The 21404-nt window shown below is 41.9% G+C and overlaps 1 protein-coding gene across 2 annotated transcripts in view; it reads left to right on the top strand.

Annotated features, from left to right (window-relative positions):
* Nucleotides 1–21404, top strand: part of plcd1a (phospholipase C, delta 1a) — a 66950-nt gene that overhangs the window by 30671 nt on the left and 14875 nt on the right. For both annotated transcript variants that reach the window (XM_021620007.2, XM_036934637.1), the window contains exons 3-6: nucleotides 13277–13505; nucleotides 13692–13821; nucleotides 14511–14739; nucleotides 15346–15547. In XM_021620007.2, coding sequence (XP_021475682.2) covers nucleotides 13277–13505; nucleotides 13692–13821; nucleotides 14511–14739; nucleotides 15346–15547 — 790 coding nt within the window. The remainder of the gene's footprint in view (nucleotides 1–13276; nucleotides 13506–13691; nucleotides 13822–14510; nucleotides 14740–15345; nucleotides 15548–21404) is intronic.

The following is a 21404-nucleotide window of genomic DNA, read 5'->3' as shown; positions in this document are numbered from 1 at the left end:
CGAGATCAGGTGTGTGTATGTATAAGTCCGTATGTGTAAGCAAGCATGTAATTGAGTACGTGTGTGTTCATTTCCACTTCATAATGTTCAGATATTTTTACAGTTCCCATACTTTCTTTTTTTTCATAACCTGAAGTCCCTGTAGAATTTAATACAGCCATGGTGTTATGGCGCTGTCTCGGAACAGCTGTCCATCTATAAAGAGTTTCCCCACAATGATAAAGGCACGCCTACCATCCTTCCTTTGCTGTCTTTGTACCGGATACAGTCTCTTACGACGTTTGTTTATCTCCCTTGGAAATTGGTAATTGAGACCGAATTTGGTCCCTTTAAGCTCCCTTCCTCTGCTTTTGATCAGCTCCTTTTGTTGGTAGTGTTCACATTTTGCGATGATCGGTCAGGGACTCTTGGTGTTGTTGCTCCGAGCTCCAAGTCTGTGTACTCGGTGGAAAGTCACCTTGTTTACAGTCTTTATAGGAAGTTTGAAGGCAGATTGCATGAATTCTCTGATCGCGCCCTCTGGATTATTGGATGCGTCCTCAGGAATCCCAGAATTTGTTTTCTGATTTTCACGCCTGCTACGGCTTTGTATGTCTAGTAGCGACTCCCTCATCACCCTGTTTTCCCTGAGTGGACAATCCATGTTGGAATCGTGGATTTTTAGTTTGTGGAGTGAGTGTCTTGTTTTCTCCTTGGAGCGTGAGAATTTCACTCTGGCTGAACTTCAAACTCCCCCTCAGCCCTGCTACCTCCTCACACAACTGTTCCAGTGTTGCATGGATTCCAATCGTCCGTGTCTGTAGATGAATCTGTTTTTCTTTTTTTGTCGGGTTAAAGTTATTTTGTGAGGTGGTCTGATCTTTCCATGAAGGAGTATGTTGTTCCATAGCGTAAAGCTGTTGGTACTCGTCGATTCCCTCAGGATCTCCTTATTATCCAGATTGGCTCTATACTGCAACCAGTTGTTTTACGAGAAGATAACAGTGAGTCTTTCCCAAGACGATGACAGTTGTCTGTAATACAGCCAGCTAGCACTCGCGGAATCCTCGCAAAAAAAGGAGCACAAACTTGCAGTCCCAGCCGTAAAGGCTAACCACTTTGTGGAATCCTTAGCAACAAAACTTCAGTTAGGATTAAAATCCATTTAATGAAAACGTTTTAATGTAAACAACAAACCAAGAGTAGACCGTACAATTTCCTGTTGCGCTCTCTGATGATGTATGATGACGTCTGCTGAATAGTTAGCTTGTTTAGCTAGTTACCACAGATTGTGTTCTAGATAGTTAGCTTGTTACACTAGTTACCACTAACAGATTGTGTTCTAGATAGTTAGTTTGTTTAGCTAGTTACCATTAACAGATTGTGTTCTAGATTGTTAGCTTGTTTAGCTAGTTACCATTAACAGATTGTGTTCTAGATAGTTAGTTTGTTTAGCTAGTTACCATTAACAGATTGTGTTCTAGATTGTTAGCTTGTTTAGCTAGTTACCATTAACAGATTGTGTTCTAGATAGTTTGTTTGTTTAGCTAGTTACCATTAACAGATTGTGTTCTAGATAGTTAGTTTGTTTAGCTAGTTACCATTGACAGATTGTGTTCTAGATAGTTAGTTTGTTTAGCTAGTTACCATTAACAGATCGTGTTCTAGATAGTTAGTTTGTTTAGCTAGTTACCATTGACAGATTGTGTTCTAGATAGTTAGTTTGTTTAGCTAGTTACCATTAACAGATCGTGTTCTAGATAGTTAGTTTGTTTAGCTAGTTGGCCGAAGACGAGAAAATAACAAGTGGTGAATCCTGACTGTTCCCACACTACTTCCCTCTCCACTGTCCAGGCCGGTGTGTGCGTGTGTGTTTGTATGTGTGCGTGTGTGTGTGCTGGTGTGTCTTTCCAGTCCACCCTTGGCTTCCTCTGAGACATCTCCAGACAGAGGACTGTTCATGTTTATCTGCTCAAGCCCAGAACCCAGCCGGCCCCTCCATCCACTCCACCCAACCCAGAGAAGGCTCCTCCTGCTGAGCCTGATAACCTCTGGCCTCTCCCTGAGCAAACACTGGAGCCCGGACCATACCAGTGGCCACACACACCCAGACTGTGCAGAGGCTCAGAGGGGAGTGATCATGTGAATGACCTGGCAAGGCTATTGTTTCCTGTGGGTAGGCATGCTATAGTAGGGCTGGAGATGGGTTAGAGTAGGGTTGGAGATGGGTTAGAGCAGGGTTGGAGATGGGTTAGAGTAGGGTTGGAGATGGGTTAGAGTAGGGTTGGAGATGGGTTAGAGTAGCGTTGGAGATGGGTTAGAGTAGGGCTGGAGATGGGTTAGAGTAGGGTTGGAGATGGGTTAGAGTAGCGTTGGAGATGGGTTAGAGTAGGGTTGGAGATGGGTTAGAGTAGGGCTGGAGATGGGTTAGAGTAGGGCTGGAGATGGGTTAGAGTAGCGTTGGAGATGGGTTAGAGTAGGGCTGGAGATGGGTTAGAGTAGGGCTGGAGATGGGTTAGAGTAGGGCTGGAGATGGGTTAGAGTAGGGCTGGAGATGGGTTAGAGTAGGGCTGGAGATGGGTTAAAGTAGGGCTGGAGATGGGTTAGAGCAGGGTTGGAGATGGGTTAGAGTAGGGTTGGAGATGGGTTAGAGTAGCGTTGGAGATGGGTTAGAGTAGGGCTGGAGTTGGGTTAAAGTAGGGCTGGAGATGGGTTAGAGTAGGGTTGGAGATGGGTTAGAGTAGGGTTGGAGAGGGGTGTGTCAGAAATATTCTAGCTATTTTCACAACCGTAATTATGAGTGTAATAGCTGGCAGTGGCGAGGGCAGTAACGAGGGCAGTGACGAGGGCAGTGGTGAGGGCAGTGGCGAGGGCAGTGGCAAGGGCAGTGATGAGGGCAGTGGCTATGGCAGTGATGAGGGCATTGACGAGGGCAGTGGCTAGGGCAGTGGCTATGGCAGTGATGAGGGCAGTGATGAGGGCAGCGACGAGGGCTTGGCCACTCACTTGCCAATCAAGGCGTTCCATGGCTTAATACTGCATGTGTTTTTTAGGTAATTTACAATCTTTGCATTGTCAATTCAGCTTTGCATTGTCAATTTTTCATTGTCAATTCAGCTGGGGGCATGAAATATTCTCCTCCTGGTTCATTGTGGAGTGATTCTACAGTTCTTTAAATATCATAGGCTACAGTAACGCAACAGTAGAGAAAATTAACATACATTGTTTTGCTCAATATTGTCACGTATACTCCCTCATCAGGATGCTGATTATCCCACACACCTGTCACCATCGTCTCGTGCACCAGCGCCTCATGACACTCAATCACCTCCTTGATTATCTTCCCTATATCTGTCACTCACCTGGACTCCATCACCTCCTTGATTATCTTCTCTATATCTGTCACTCACCTGGACTCCATCACCTCCTTGATTATCTTCTCTATATCTGTCACTCACCTTGACTCCATCACCTCCTTGATTATCTTCTCTATATCTGTCACTCACCTTGACTCCATCACCTCTTTGATTATCTTCTCTATATCTGTCACTCACCTTGACTCCATCACCTCTTTGATTATCTTCTCTATATCTGTCACTCACCTTGACTCCATCACCTCTTTGATTATCTTCTCTATATCTGTCACTCACCTGGACTCCATCACCTCCTTGATTATCTTCTCTTTATCTGTCACTCACCTGGACTCCATCACCCCCTTGATTATCTTCCCTATATCTGTCACTCACCTGGACTCCATCACCTCCTTGATTATCTTCCCTGTATATGTCACTCCCTTTGGTTTCTTCCCCAGGTGTCATTGTTTCTGACTCTGCTTTCATGTCGGTGCGTTGTTTGTGTTTTGTGTTCATTGTTTATTTTATTCATTAAAACACTCACTCCCTGAACTTGCTTCCCGACTCTCAGCGTACTCATTACAAATAGCCTGTGTTTGGAGTTGTAGCCTAGCCTACATGCTAATTTGTGTTGTATGTGTGAGGCACGATCTCAATAAGAAAAATATAGCCTAGGCCTACCGTGCATTATAGGATTGAATAATTTAAGTACATTTGGAGGAGTACATCTTTGGTAACCAGATGAGAGGCTCTCTCTGAAGATGGGGATGGATGCTTGAACAAGCTAAATACAGTATGCAGGTAGGCTGTGTGTGTATGTTTTAGGATGTGCAGGATTTTTTAAATTCAAGGCACTCTGACGAATAGTCCATTTAAACACCTTTTATGGATAGACTGATTTGCAAGTCCAGGATAAAAAAGACAACGCATTGCTGTTGAACCAGTCTTAGTAGCCTAGGACTAGGGTAGGAGTAGCAGAAGGTCAAGGGTAGGAGTAGCAGAAGGTCAGGGGCAGGCAGGGTGGTCAGGCAAGCAGGGTCAGAGTTGGGACATTCAAGGGTCAAAACCAGGAGGGCGAGAAAAGAGAGACTGGGAAAAGCAGGAGCTGAGACACAAAAACGCTGGTTGACAAACAAGACGATCTGGCACAGAGAGACAGGAAACACAGGGATAAATACACCGGGGATAGTAAGCGACACCTGGAGGGGGTGGAGACAATCACAAGGACAGGTGAAACAGACCAGGGCGTGTCAAAGTGTCTATGACAAATCAGGACAGGTAGTTTCACTGAGCAGCCATTACAAACACAGGCTGTAAAACAGTGATCACTAAGGTCATTACAGAAAACACCAGACTGATACCAATCAGGATTATTTGTGAGGATAACATCAAGAAGAGTATACATTTCTGGGTGTTTGGAGTCATATTTTTGGGGATTGGTAATAATCTGAGAAAGATTTAGGGAGTCCCATTGCTTTAGGACTTGGTCAGGTGGTTTCAGCATGTCCCAGTTTAGGTCACCTAGCAGGACAAATTCAGACTTAGTGGAAGGTGCCAGGAGAGAGCTTTAGGGCAGGTAGGGTACAGGCCTGTGCTGATGGAGGACGATAACACCCAGCAACAGTCAACAAAGAGTTATTTGAAAGTGTAATGTGTAAAACCAGCAAATCAAATTGTCTGGGGACAGACTTGGTGGAAACAACCGAGCACTGAAGGTGTTCCTTGGTAAAGATTGCCACTCCACCACCTTTGGAAGATCTGTCTTGCCGAAAAAGATTATAACCAGAAAGGTTAACATCAGTGTTCATAACACTCTTCCTGAACCACGTCTCAGTAATGACCAACACATCTGGATTGGAGCTGTGAACCCACACTTTCAATCGATCAATTTTAGGTAATAAGCTTCTAGTGTTAACATGCAGAAAACCCATGCTTTTACGAGAGCAGAAATCAGTTAAGCAGATATCAGAGCATAACAGTAGATGGGCCAAGGTGTACATGTACATTTCCAGATATCATCAGCAGTAGTACAATCAGGGCACGGCAGAGGACAAGGAGAGCTCTGCAGTATTGATTTCTAACATTTGAATGTGCATCAGAATGCAACAAGATCATATTGTAGCGGAATTGCATCAGGTAACATGAATACAAAGCTGGCGAGAGGTGTTTAGAATAGGAAGAGGTAGTTACATTGAGGTTTGTCTTTCATTATTTGAGGCTGTCTGGTATTAGTGCATAAGCCTAAACTTTAGGGCTTCACTGTACGCGCGACAAATATCTCACACAGGCAACTGCCAAATAATGCTTTTGGGAACAGGCAGAAAAAGTTCACGTCAATCCACGGAGGCAAAAAGGACATTGTCGAAGTTTAATTCAATAAGACAAAAGCTGCGAAAGGAGAGTTGAAAATAAAGAGAAGGGAGGGATAGAAAAGTTTGCTTGGAAAAGATTTGGTGAAGTGGTAAAAGAGGATGGTAGTAGTGCTGGCTGTGTTATGTGTTAGACTTCAGTGTAGCTTTTGACATTATTGATCATAGTCTACTGCTGGAAAAACATATGTGTTATGGCTTTACACCCCTGCTATATTGTGGATAAAGAGTTACTTATCTAACAGAAGACAAAGGGTGTTCTTTAATGGAAGCCTCTCAAATATAATCCAGTTAGAATCAGGAATTCCCCAGGGTAGCTGTCTAGGCCCCTTGCTTTTTTCAATTTTCCTAACAACATGCTACTGACTTTGAGAAAAGCCAGAGTTTCTATGTATGCGGATGATGCAGTAGTAGCTAAGATGTGGAGAAGTCTGTCTATAATAAAGCGCTGCTCTACCTTCTTAACAACTCTATCAACAAGACAGGTCCTACAGGCCCTAGTTTTGTCGCACCTTGACTACTGTTCAGTCATGTGGTCAGGTGCCACAAAAAAGTAAAATTGAAATTGGCTCAGAACAGTGCAGCACGGCTGGCACTTGGATGTACACAGAGAGCTAATATTAATAAAACGCATGTTAATCTCTCCTCGCTGAAAGTGGAGGAGAGATGGACTTCATCACTACTTTTATTTATGAGAGATTTTGTTATGTTGAATACACCGAGCTGTCTGTCTAAACTACTGGCACACAGCTCGGACACCCATGCATATCCCACAAGACATGCCACAAGAGGTCTCTTCACAGTCCCCAAGTCCAGAACGGACTATGGGAGGCACACAGTACTACATAGAGCCATGACTACATGGAACTCTATTCCATATCAAGTAAATTATTCAAGCAGTAAAATTACATTAAAAAACAGATACAAAACACATTTGTGAAGCAACACAAACATTGACAGACACATACATACACATGGATTTAGTAATGTAGATATGTGGTAGTGGTGGAGTAGGGGCCTGGGGGCACACAGTGTGTTGTGAAATCTGTGAATGTATTGAAATGTTGCTTTGGCAGCAGCTAATGGGGATTGATAATAAATACAAATACAACTTTAGTAGAAGAGGATGATAGCGGTGCTGGCTATGTTATGTGTGAGATTGAAAAATATGGTAATGATTATGATCACACTTCCTCAATTCAAATATTATGGCGACATTATACCAAAGATGGTGTGGTATGGTTTAGAAACTTTAGAACCAAGCTTGAGTTATTAGTGTAGCCTATTACTGCCTGAAAAAAAACTCCAGGCTTCCGTCATAACTGTCAATTTACAGAATAAAAGCGAAAGAATGTTCTCTAGTAATACTAGTCCCGTGTGAATAGGGCTGTAATCTTAATAATAAATACATAACCAACGTTACATTAAGCATTGCTTGCAGTAAAATGATACCTTTTGACTTGGGAACAGGAGTGGAGATATGTCTTTCTTTCAGCATCTTGAAGGAATGCAATGTTCAGTTAGGCACCATGTGTAGAGGTGCTGTCATAAAAGCTGATAGTGATTCAATCACATAAAATTCACATCGAAGATGAACTGAAATCTTATCAGAAATATTTGGGTCATTTTCACAGCTTTTGCTTTCCTTACAACCGGTCAAACTGATGTTGTATTTTCTCCCCAGTCCCTTAACTTCTTTGTTGTATTTTCTCCCCAGTCCCTTAACTTCTTTGTTGTATTTTCTCCCCAGTCCCTTAACTTCTTTGTTGTATTTTCTCCCCAGTCCCTTAACTTCTTTGTTGTATTTTCTCCCCAGTCCCTTAACTTCTTTGTTGTATTTTCTCCCCAGTCCCTTAACTTCTTTGTTGTATTTTCTCCCCAGTCCCTTTACTTCTTTGTTGTATTTTCTCTTCTTCTTTGCTCCACAAAAGATGACAGAGAAAACTTTACCGATGTCTAGATTAAACTAGATTAAAGAATTAATTATATCGATCTATTACATTGTTAAGGTTTTATATAGTCATCTAGGGCAACATATAATGACAGAAGAGAAGTTACATTTATCTACTTATAGACAAGCTGACTAAAAATAGCCTACCAAAATGTTGGAAATTATAAGCAGAAAGATGTCATAACAGGCAACAACAAAATCCTGCACAGTCTTTGACTGTAGCCTATAGCACATGTTCTATATTAGTGAGTTAGGGTTGGGTGCGGGCCTCAGATTTTCACTTCATCACATCTAGTTTTTTCTTGTGTCAATCATCCACCAGACACAGAATAACTCTAAGGGGAAGTTAACATAGTGAACATAGAATAACTCTAAGGGGAAGTTAACATAGTAAACACAGACATGGTTTGGCTTCCTTTCCCATTCACTCCTATCTTTGGTTGCACCACAGAGTGTTTGGATGTTCTTGTTCCACAGAAAGGCTTCATAATTATCAAGGGAGTGAATGTGGTCAGGACCACACAGTATACTCTTTCTCTCCCTGAATTTCATCTGGTATTTAAGGAATGTGTGATGACTTGGACACTGTTCTGTGAAACAACAGCTTATCTTCTGCTGAGTACTTCTGTGGTATTAGTTCATCCAGCAGTCAGTTAGTCAGCTGAGTGAGTCTCAAGTCTCCAGGACTAGGACCTGTCCACATAAACGTATTCATTATGATATAAAGGCCAAACTGATCCTAGATCATCACTCCTGCTCTGTGATGCTTTGTGGATAAGGGCCCTGGACACTGAACATCCTGATACCTCTCAGTGTTCCTGTGTTCAGACATAATGTAGACCTCTGCAGAAAGAGACCCCAGGCTTCTACATATGCTGATAAATTATCATGTTATCCAGTTAAACATGACACACAGAGACAAACATCTATTCTGTGAGAGGTCCCTCTGCCTCCACCAGCACCTAGTATGGTCAGATTGTGATTGTAAACCAGTATCAATGTATAGTCAGATTGTGAACCAGTATCAATGTATGGTCAGGTAGGGTTGTATCCGATTGTTCATACTGTTTCTGTACCATACCGGAGTATACGCTATTACGGGAAGTGCCTTGTGGTGCACTATAAAAAAACTATTTAGGCAACAGGGATATTGATCTAGAAGGGTATTGAATGTCTCTGCCGTAACCTAGAAGCTTGATCTTGACATCTAGCAAGTTGCCAAGCCAAATGCATAGTTGGGGCCAAGAGCTGAATATCATTTATTTGACACATCTTAGATTTCTTAGAGTTATACTTAACAAATAGTTCTAAACACTGGTGTAGCACCAGAGCATGTGAGTGGAGTTGAGCTGTTGGATATCCGCTCATGGCTCATGGAGTGGTGCTTTCCTAAAAACCTCTCCACACTCACAGGAAAAACAACTGCAGCTCCAAATTCGCTCCATTCAGAAAATTCACAATTTAACCAACACCCATCTATAATCTGTGACTTCCTGGACCTACCAATAGTTTTTAAAGATTTGAAACAAAACCATATAGATTTGAATGAAAAGTAGTTGAATAAACATGAAAAGGTGAATGTATGACATTGACATTTCAAACAGGCTAAATAGCCTATAAACACTCTAAACAGGTCAGCAGCCAGGCTGGAGCCTAAGAAGGAATGAAAATGAATGATTTAGGCTACAGTGCATTTGGAAAGTATTCACACTCATTGACTTTTTGCACATTTTGATATGTTACAGCCTTATTCTAAAATGGATTACATTGTGTTTTTCCCTCATCAATCTACACACAATACCCCATAACGACATCACAATACCCCATAATGACATCACAATACCCCATAATGACAAAGCAAAAACAGTTGTTTTTTTGATACTGCTGCTGACACTACTGCTACTGCAAATACTGCTACTACAACAACTACTAATACCACTACTACTACTACTACTGCTACTACTAATACTACTGCTATTACTACTACTAATACTGGTGCTACTACTACTACTATTGCTACTACTATTAATGCTGCTTCTACAACTACTACTACTACTACTACTACTACTACTGCTGCTACTGCTACTACTAATACTTCAACTACTACTACTAGTACTACTACTGCTTCCAATACTACTGGTGCTACTGCTACAACTACTGCTACTACTACCACCACCACTACTACTGCTGACACTACTTCTACTGATACTACTACTACTACTGCTTCTACTACTACTACTACTACTACTGCTGACACTACTTCTACTGATACTACTACTACTACTACTACTACTACTACTGCTGCTTCTACTACTACTACTACTACTACTGCTACTACTACTACTGCTGCTGCTGCTGACACTACTTCTACTGCTACTATTACTGCTACTACTACTGCTACTCTTACTGCTAATATTGCACCAACTACTTCTACTACCACTACTACTACAACTACTGCTACTTCTGCTGTACTACTGCTAATACTAATACTACTTATGCTAATACTGCTACTCTACTGCTACTCCTACCACTACTACTACTACTGCTACTACTACTATTGCTATCACCGCTACTACCACTTCTGCTACTGCTATTGATACTACAACTACTACAGCTACTACTACTAATCTTGCTACTACTACTGCTGCTACCACTACTACTGCTACTACTACTATTGCTATCACCGCTACTACTGCTTCTGCTACTGCTACTGATACTACAACTACTACAGCTACTACTACTAATCTTGCTACTACTACTGCTGCTACTACTACTACCACGTCTTCTTCTGCTACTAATAATAATACTACTACTGCTAATACTACTACTACTACTACTACTACTGCTGCTACTACTGCTGACACTACTACTACTGATGATACTACTTCTGCTTCTACTACTGCTACTACAGCTAGTGCAACTGCTACTACCACTACTACTACTACAGTGCTATTTCTGCTACTACTACTACTACTAGTACTACTGCTACAACTACTACTACAACTACTACTGCTACTACTACTGCTACTACTTCTGCTATCACTACTTCTACTTCTGCTGCTACCACACCTGCTACTGCTACTACTACTACTACTAGTACTACTACTACCACTACTACTACTACTACTACTGCTACTACTACTGCTTCCAGTACTGCTACAACAACAACTACTACTGATTCTACTGCTACTACCACTACTACTACTACTACTACTACTACTGCTACCAGTACTGCTACTGCTACAACAACTACTACTACGGATTCTACTGCTACTGCTACTTCTACTACTACTACTACTGCTACTAGTACTGCTACTGATACTGCTACAACAACTACTGCTACTGATTCTACTGCTACTGCTGCTACTACTACTACTACTGCTGCTACTAATACTACTACTACTGCTACTGCTACAACAACTACTACTACTGATTCTACTGCTACTGCTACTACTGCTACCAGTACTGCGACAACAACTACTACTACTGATTCTACTACTACTACTACTACTACTACTACTACTACTACTACTACTACTACTCCAACTGCTACTACTTCTACTCCTACTACTACTGCTACTGCTGCTGCTACTTCTACTACTACCACACCTGCTACTACTACTACTACCGCTCCTACTACTCCTACTGCTAAATCAAATCAAATCAAATCAAATTGTATTTGTCACATACACATGGTTAGCAGATGTTAATGCGAGTGTAGCGAAATGCTTGCTACCACTTCCACTACTGCTACTATTAATACTACTACGACTACTACTGCTTCCACTACTACTAGTGCTACTGCTACTACTACTGCTACTGCTACTACTACTACTACTGCTACCATTGCTATACTACTGCTGCTACTACTACCACTACTACTGCTACTACTGATTACACTACTTCTGCCTCTACTACTACCACTTCTGCTACTGCTACTACAGTGCTATTACTGCTACTACTACTACTAATATTACTGCTACTTCTCCTGCTAGTAGTACTACTGCTACTGCTACTACTACTGCTCCTGCTACTACTGCTACTACTCTTATTACTACTACGACTGCTGCTGCTACTGATACTACTGCTGTTACTGCTACTGTTACTGCTTCTGCTACTACAATTGCTACTACTACTACTACTCCTGCTACTACTACTACTACTACTGCTACTACTGCTGCTTCTGCTACTACTAATCCTGCTACTACTACTACTACTACTCCTGCTACTACTACTGCTACTACTACTGCTGCTGCTACTACTGCTGCTGCTGCTGACACTACTGCTATTAGTACTACTACTACTCCTGCCACTACTACTACTACTACTACTACTGCCACAACTTCTGCTACTACTACTACATCTACTACTAATACTGCTACTACTACTGCTAATACTAATACTGCTACTACTGCTGCTATTACTGCTACTACTGCTACAACTACTGTGACTATTACTACGCCTACTACTACTACACCTGTTGCTGCAGACACTACTGCCACTACTACCACTACTACTTCTACTGTTACTACTGTTGCCTGCTACTACTAATACTGTTACTACTATTACTTCTGCTACTACAACTACTGCTACTGTCACTACTGCTGTACCACAGCTAATGCTAATAATACTACTGATACTACTACTGATACTACAACTACTACCGCTGCTACTACTACTGCTACTGCTTCAACTACTACTACTACTACTATTACTGCTACAACTACTACTACTACTACTACTACTGCTGCATAGCTGGTCCCCTTACTATGTTATGTTGTGACAGAGTGAAAAACACCATGTAAATGCACATTAAGTCACACTGTGCAGGCCCTATTCATATTTCAGAGCAACCTCAGAGAGTTCAACTGTGCAGCAAGGCAGTTAAGTGAGTTCACGTTGGCTTGGAAGTGATCTGTTTACCACATTGTTACCCAAACCAAAAATCCATGGAATGTGTCTGGTTGGCCAAATCAAGTATTTAGTAAACAACAGTCGGATAAGAGTGTAGAGTACAGTGTAGAGTACAGTAGACACTAGGGACTAGGTCTGTCAGGGTGTGTAGGAAGGAGCTGCTTCTCACATAAACTAGAGACCGTTAAGGAAGGAAGTGTGTAGTTAGATAGGGGGCAGGGACGCACTAGATAGACAGACATGTTTTTATCTGCTGTAGGTTTGTGTGAGTTTTTATCTTTTGCACTGTTGGGTGCTGTGAGTGGCAGAAAGCCTTAGATGTCCACCGTCACATTGAAACACAGTGTTTTCCTGTAGATAGATGGGTGGAAGAGGGCCTGGCACACCCTGCCTACCCTCCTCTGTCACCCTGTCCTATCAAACCCACCCTCTCCTATATGTTTCTGTCTGGGGTAGATGCGATAAAGCCATGATTGGGACAGGCTCTGGTGACAGCCATGTCATCACATGGTTTTCTCTCGCCTGGATCTTGAGGCTCTTTGGTTTTAACCAAGGAACTATCAAATGCTCAGGTAGAGCATTGGTCCAAAAGGTTTGAATCTCCGAGCCTTCAAGGCACTTAACCATAATTGCTCCTGTGAGTGGCACTGGATAAGATTGTCTGCTAAGTAAAAAATAACATGTACTCCCCCTCTTGTCTCCCCTTTCAGTTTCCATTGATGATGTAGATTCTGTGCGTAAGGGCCGTCAGTCGGAGGGTCTTCAGAAGCACACAGAGGCCCACGTTGAGGACCGCTGTTTCTCCATCTTCTTTAAGGGCCGCAGGAGGAACCTGGACCTGGTGGCGACCTCGGTGGAGGAGGCTCGGCAGTGGGTCAATGGTCTGGAGAAGATCATCTCTAACATGAAGAAACTCAACCGCCAGCAGACGAGCGAGCAGTATCCTCTTTCGTTAAGCTGCTTGCTTTGAAAATCACAACTAATACGTTGTTTAGATACTTAGAGTAACACATCTGAAATTATTTGTTCAGCCTATGCAGTAAAGTGTATTCTCATCTATAATGTGCTTAGGTCAAAGGTTAATCTCTGTTCAGTGTTTGGTCCTTCCATCTGGAGGTATTAAAGCTGGATCTTCAACTGTATGAGGAAAGCAGACAAGAACAAGGACAACATGATGACTCTGAAGGAGCTGAAACACTTCCTCCGCCAGATCAACATCGAGGTGGACGAGACCTACGCTAAATTGCTGTTTACAGTGAGTGGATATCTGTTGATGGATTTACAATAAGGCTGTTAATGACTTACAATGAGGTTGTGATGGACTTACAATGATGTTGTTAATTACTTACAATGAGGTTGTTAATGACTTACAATGAGGTTGTGAATGACTTACAATGATGTTGTTAATTACTTACAGTGAGGTTGTTAATGACTTACAATGAGGTTGTGATGGACTTACAATGATGTTGTTAATTACTTACAGTGAGGTTGTTAATGACTTACAATGAGGTTGTGATGGACTTACAATGAGGTTGTGAATGACTTACAATGAGTTTGATATAGAAGCTTACAATGAGGTTCTTAATGACTAAAAATGAGGTTGTTAATGACTAAACATTAGGTTGTTAATGACTTACAATGAGGTTGCTATAGAAGCTTACAATGAGGTTGTTAATGACTTACAATGAGGTTGCTATAGAAGCTTACAATGAGGTTGTTAATGACTTACAATGAGGTTGTTAATGACTTACAATGAGGTTGTTAATGACTAACAATGAGGTTGTTATAGAAGATTACAACTGTAGAGGCATGATAGTTCTTAATGCAGTTATTTCATGTTCCTGTATAAATATCAGTTTCATTTAAGGTTCTGCCAGGTTTAAAGCATTTCATGTCATCTGAGGAGGAAGTCAATGTAGTAAAGTAAATGATCTTGTCCTGTAGAAATGTGACACGTCAAACTCTGGCACCCTGGAGGGTTCTGAAATCAAACACTTCTATGACCTGTTGACTCACCGGGAGGAGATCGATGTGATCTACGAGAAGCACGCCGCCACAGGGGGGCAGATGAGCGCCCAGGATCTGCTCAACTTCCTGCTGAATGAGCAGCGTGAGGTGGCCACCTTGGAGGACGCCTTAAGACTCATAGAGAAATACGAGCTGGATGACTCAGGTGAGAGATGCTCTGTTTTTTTTATTTTACCATTATTTTACCAGGTAAGTTGACTGAGAACACATTCTAATTTACAGCAACAACCTGAGGAATAGTTACATGGGAGAGGAGAGGGATGAATGAGCCAATTGGAAGTTGGGAATGATTAAATACTCTGGCACTGACTCAATATGAGCTGGATCACTCGGGTGAGAGCTGCTCTGACACTGACTCAATATGAGCTGGATGACTCAGGTGAGAGCTGCTCTGACACTGACTCAATATGAGCTGGATGACTCAGGTGAGAGCTGCTCTGACACTGACTCAATATGAGCTGGATGACTCAGGTGAGAGCTGCTCTGACACTGACTCAATATGAGCTGGATCACTCGGGTGAGAGCTGCTCTGACACTGACTCAATATGAGCTGGATGACGGATGCAGTATGGGATGACAAAATACAATTTTATGGTGTTCTAGGAATGTGCTAAAATAGTCCAACCTTTAATATTTCTGTCGCACTTTTCCTTTATAAACTAAATTATATATATCTGGTAGGCCTACTCCACACGGCCACTCTATCCCCAATCCCCTAATTCATTCTGCCCCCCCACATTCCCTCCACCAGCAAAGCATATGAATCACATGACCAAAGATGGCTTCCTGATGTACCTGCAACAGGAGGAGGGGTCTATCTTCAACCCCGCCCACAAGAAGGTGTTCCAGGATATGAGCCAGCCAATCAACCACTACTTTATCAGCTCTTCCCACAACACCTACCTGATGGAAGACCAGCTCAAAGGCCCCAGCAGCACAGAGGCCTACATCAAGTAACCATGACAACCTAAACTAACCATACATTACAACCTCTAATGTAAACTAACCATAAATTACAGCATCTAAACTAACCATATATTACAAATTGTAATATAAACTAACCATAAATTATAACCTCTAATCTAACTTTACATTACAATTTCTAATCTAAACTAACCATACATTACAACCTCTAATGTAAACTAACCATAAATTACAGCATCTAATCTAAACTAACCATATATTACAAATTGTAATATAAACTAACCATAAATTATAACCTCTAATCTAACTTTACATTACACTTTCTAATCTAAACTAACCATACATTACAACCTCTAATGTAAACTAACCATAAATTACAGCATCTAATCTAAACTAACCATATATTACAAATTGTAATATAAACTAACCATAAATTATAACCTCTAATCTAACCTTACATTACAATTTCTAATTTAAACTAACCATCAATTACAACCACTAATCTAACCATACATTACAACATCTAATCTAACCATACATTATAAACTCTAATCTAAACTAATCATAAATTACAACCTCTAATTTAATTTAAATTACAACCTCTAATCTAACCATACATTACAACCTCTAATCTAACCATACATTACAACCTCTAATCTAACCATACATTATAAACTCTAATCTAACCATACATTATAAACTCTAATCTAAACTAATCATAAATTACAACCTCTAATTTAATTTAAATTACAACCTCTAATCTAACCATACATTACAACCTCTAATCTAACCATACATTACAACCTCTAATCTAACCATACATTATAAACTCTAATCTAACCATACATTATAAACTCTAATCTAAACTAATCATAAATTACAACCTCTAATTTAATTTAAATTACAACCTCTAATCTAACCATACATTACAACCTCTAATCTAAACTACCCATACATTACAACATCTAACCATACATTACAACATCTAACCATACATTACAACCTCTAATCTAAACTAGCCATACATTACATCATCTAATCTAACCATACATTACAACATCTAATCTAACCATGCATTACAAACTCTAATTTAAACTAACAATAATTTACAATTTCTAATCTAAACTAATCATACATTTCAACCTCTAATCTAACCATACATTATAGCTCTTATATAAACTAACCATATTTTACAACCTCTAATCTAACCATACATTACAACATCTAATCTAACCATACATTATAACCTCTAATCTAAACTAACCATATTTTACAACCTCTAATCTAACCATACATTACAACATCTAATCTAACCATACATTACAATCTCTAATCTAACCATAGATTACAACCTCTAATCTAACCATACATTATAACCTCTAATCTAAACTAACCATATTTTACAACCTCTAATCTAAACTAACTATACATTACAACCTCTAATCTAAACTAACCATAAATTACAATCTCAAATCTATCATAATTTACAACCTCTAATCTAAACTAACCATACATTACAACCTCTTTTATAAACTAACCATACATTACAACCTCTAATCTAACCATATTTTACCATCTCTAATCTAACCATACATTATAACTTCTAATCTAAACTAACCATACATTACACCCACTAATGTAAACTAACCATACCTTACTATCCAGCAGCACTAAGGCTTGCCAGATAGAACTGCCAAAGGGAGCGGAGTTGCAATCTACTGCAGAGATAACACGCAGAGTTCTGTCATACTATCCAGGTCTGTGCCCAAACAGTTTGAGCTTCTACTTTTAAAATCCACCTTTCCAGAAACAAGTCTTTCATCGTTGCCGCTTGTTATAGACCCCCTCGGCCCCCAGTTGTGCCCTGGACACCATATGTGAATCGATCGCCCCCCATCTATCTTCAGAGTTTGTACTGTTAGGTGACCTAAACTGGGACATGCTTAACACCCCGGTCATCCTACAATCTAAGCTAGATGCCCTCAATCTCAACAAATCATCAAGGAACCTACCAGGTACAACCCTAAATCCGTAACCATGGGCACTCTCTTAGATATTCCTGACCAACCTACCCTCTAAATACACCTCTGCTGTCTTCAACCAGGATGTCAGCGATCACTGCTTCATTGCCTGCGTGCATAATGGGTATACGGTCAAACTACCACCCCTCATCACTGTCAAAACGCTCCCTAAAACACTTCACCGAGCAGGCCTTTCTAATCGACCTGGCCCGGGTATCCTGGAATGCCTGGTTGCTCTTCAAAAGTGCTTTTCTCTCCATCTTAAATAAGCATGCCCCGTTCAAAAAATGTATAACTAAGAACAGATATAGCCCTTGGTTCACCCCAGATTTGACTGCCCTTGACCAGCACAAAACATCCTGTGGCGTTCTGCATTAGCATCGAATAGCCACCGTGCAACTTTTCAGGGAAGTTAGGAACCAATATACTCAGTCAGTTAGGAAAGCTAAGGCTTGCTTTTTCAAACAGAAATTCGCATCCTGTAGCACTAATTCCAAAAGGTTTTGGGGCACTTTGAAGTCCATGGAGAATAAGAGCACCTCCTCCCAGCTGCCCACTGCACTGAGGATAGGAAACACTGTTACCACTGATGAATCAACGATAATCGATAATTTCAATAAGCATTTTTCCACGACTGGCTATGCTTTCCACCTGGCTACCCCTACCCTGGCCAACATCTCAGCACCCCCTGCGGCAACTTGCACAATCCCCGCTCCTCCCGCTTCTCTTTCACCCAAATCCAGACAGCTGATGTTCTGAAAGAACTGCAAAATCTGGATCCCTACAAATCAGCCGGGCTAGACAACCTGGACCCTCTCTTTCTAAAATGATCTGTTGAAATTGTTGCAACCCCTATTACTAGCCTGTTCAAACTCTCTTTCGTATCGTCTGAGATCCCCAAACATTGGGAAGCATTGTCCACATCACCAACAAACAAACAAAGTCCAAGCACTCAAAGACAGTCATGAAGAGGGGACGACAAAACCTATTCCCTCTCAGGAGACTAAAAAGATTTTGCATGGTCCTCAGATCCACAAAAGGTTCAAGAGCTGCACCATCGAGATTCTCCTGACTGGTTGCATCACTACCTGGTATGACAACTGCTCGGCCTCCGACCGCAAGGCAGTTCAGAGGGTAATGCGTACGGCCCAGTACATCACTAGGGCCAAGCTGCCTGCCATCCAGGACCTCGAAACCAGGCGGTGTCAGAAGAAGGCCCTAAAAATGGTCAAAGACTCCAGCCACCCTAGTCATAGACTGTTCTCTCTGCTACCGCACAGCAAGCGGTACCGGAGCGTCAAGTCTTGGTCCAAGAGACTTCTAAACAGATTCTACCCCCAAGCCATAAGACTCCTGAACATCTAATCAAATGGCTACCCAGACTACTTGTATTGCCCCCCCCCCCCCCCCTTTTACGCTGCTGTTATCTCTATTATTATCTATGGATAATTAACTTTAATAACTCTACCCACATGTATATATTACCTCAATTACCTTGACTAACCGGTGCCCCCACACAATGACTCTGTACCGGTACCCATGTATATAGTCTCGCTATTGTTATTTTACTGCTGCTCTCTAATTATTTGTTACTTTTATTTCTTATTTTTGTATTTTTCTTAAAACTGCATTGTTGGTTAAGGGCTTGTAAGTATTTCACTGTAATCCCTGTTGTATTCGGCGCATGTGACAACTAACATTTTATTTTATTTTATATTACATACATATTACGTACAGTGGGGAGAACAAGTATTTGATACACTGACGATTTTGCAGTTTCCCACTTACAAAGCATGTAGAGGTCTGTAATGTTTACACTTCAACTGTGAGAGACGGAATCTAAAACAAAAATCCAGAAAATCACATACAGATACAGTACTAGATATAGTAGTACTAGATATAGTAGAAATAGTACTAGATACAGATATAATAGAAGTTATTGGGGCGGCAGGTAGCCTAGTGATTAGAGCGTTTGGACAGTAACCGAAAGGTTGCTGGATCGAGTCCCGGAGCGGACAAATCTGTTGAATATCTCATCTTCAAGCTTGAGGCCCTGGGTCTCAACGCCGTCCTGTGCAATTGGGTCCTGGACTTTCCGACGGGCCGCTCCCAGGTGGTGAAGGTAGGAAACAACATCTCCACTTCGCTGACCCTCAACACTGGGGCCCCACAAGGGGGCGTGCTCAGCCCCCTCCTGTACTCCCTGTTCACCCACGACTGTGTGGCCATGCACTGCCCTCAACCGCAAGGCTCTCCAGAGTGGTGCAGTCTGCACAATACATCACTGGGGGCAAACTACCTGCCCTCGATGACACCAACAGTGCCCGATGTCACAGGAAGGCCAAAAATATCATCAAGGACATCAACCGCTGCGAGGTCAGTCCAGGTGCATCAAAGCTGAGACCGAGTGACTGAAATACAGCTTCCGGCGCCGACAGAGATGGCCGCCTCGCTTCGCGTTCCTAGGAAACTATGCAGTTTTTTGTTTTTTTACGTGTTATTTCTTACATTAGTACCCCAGGTCATCTTAGGTTTCATTACATACAGTCGAGAAGAACTACTGAATATAAGATCAGCATCAACTCACCATCAGTACTACCAAGAATATGTTTTTCGCGACGCGGATCCTTTGTTCTGCCTTACAAACAGGACAACTGAGTGGATTCCATGCAGCGACCCCAAAAAAAAACAACTCCGAAAAAGAGGGAAACGAGGCGGTCTTCTGGTCAGACTCCGGAGACGGGCACACCGTGCACCACTCCCTAGCATTCTTCTTGCCAATGTCCAGTCTCTTGACAACAAGGTTGATGAAATCCGAGCAAGGGTAGCATTCCAGAGGGACATCAGAGACTGTAACGTTCTTTGCTTCACGGAAACGTGGCTCACTGGAGAGACTCTATCCGAAGCGGTGCAGCCAACGGGTTTCTCCACACATCGCGCAGACAGAAACAAACAACTTTCTGGTAAGAAGAGGGGCGGGGGCGTATGCCTTATGACTAACGTGACATGGTGTGATGAAAGAAACATACAGGAACTCAAATCCTTCTGTTCACCTGATTTAGAATTCCTCACAATCAAATGTAGACCGCATTATCTACCAAGAGAATTCTCTTCGATTATAATCACAGCCGTATATATCCCCCCCCAAGCAGACACATCGATGGCTCTGAACGAACTTTATTTAACTCTTTGCAAACTGGAAACCATTCATCCGGAGGCTGCATTCATTGTAGCTGGGGATTTTAACAAGGCTAATCTGAAAACAAGACTCCCTAAATTTTATCAGCATATCGATTGCGCAACCAGGGGTGGAAAGACCTTGGATCATTGTTACTCTAACTTCCGCGACGCATATAAGGCCCTGCCCCGCAGAAACTGAAAGCGCGAACCACTGCTTTTAATCAGGGCAAGGTGTCTGGTAACATGACCGAATACAAACAGTGCAGCTATTCCCTCCGCAAGGCTATCAAACAAGCTAAGCGTCAGTACAGAGACAAAGTAGAATCTCAATTCAACGGCTCAGACACAAGAGGCATGTGGCAGGGTCTACAGTCAATCACGGACTACAGGAAGAAATCCAGCCCAGTCACGGACCAGGATGTCCTGCTCCCAGGCAGACTAAATAACTTTTTTGCCCGCTTTGAGGACAATACAGTGCCACTGACACGGCCTGCAACGAAAACATGCGGTCTCTCCTTCACTGCAGCCGAGGTGAGTAAGACATTTAAACGTGTTAACCCTCGCAAGGCTGCAGAACCAGACGGCATCCCCAGCCGCGCCCTCAGAGCATGCGCGGACCAGCTGGCCGGTGTGTTTACGGACATATTCAATCAATCCCTATACCAGTCTGCTGTTCCCACATGCT

Source organism: Oncorhynchus mykiss, chromosome 11, assembly GCF_013265735.2.
Source record: "Oncorhynchus mykiss isolate Arlee chromosome 11, USDA_OmykA_1.1, whole genome shotgun sequence".
Taxonomy (NCBI): Eukaryota; Metazoa; Chordata; class Actinopteri; order Salmoniformes; family Salmonidae; genus Oncorhynchus; species Oncorhynchus mykiss.
This window is presented reverse-complemented; position numbering and strand designations above follow the sequence as displayed.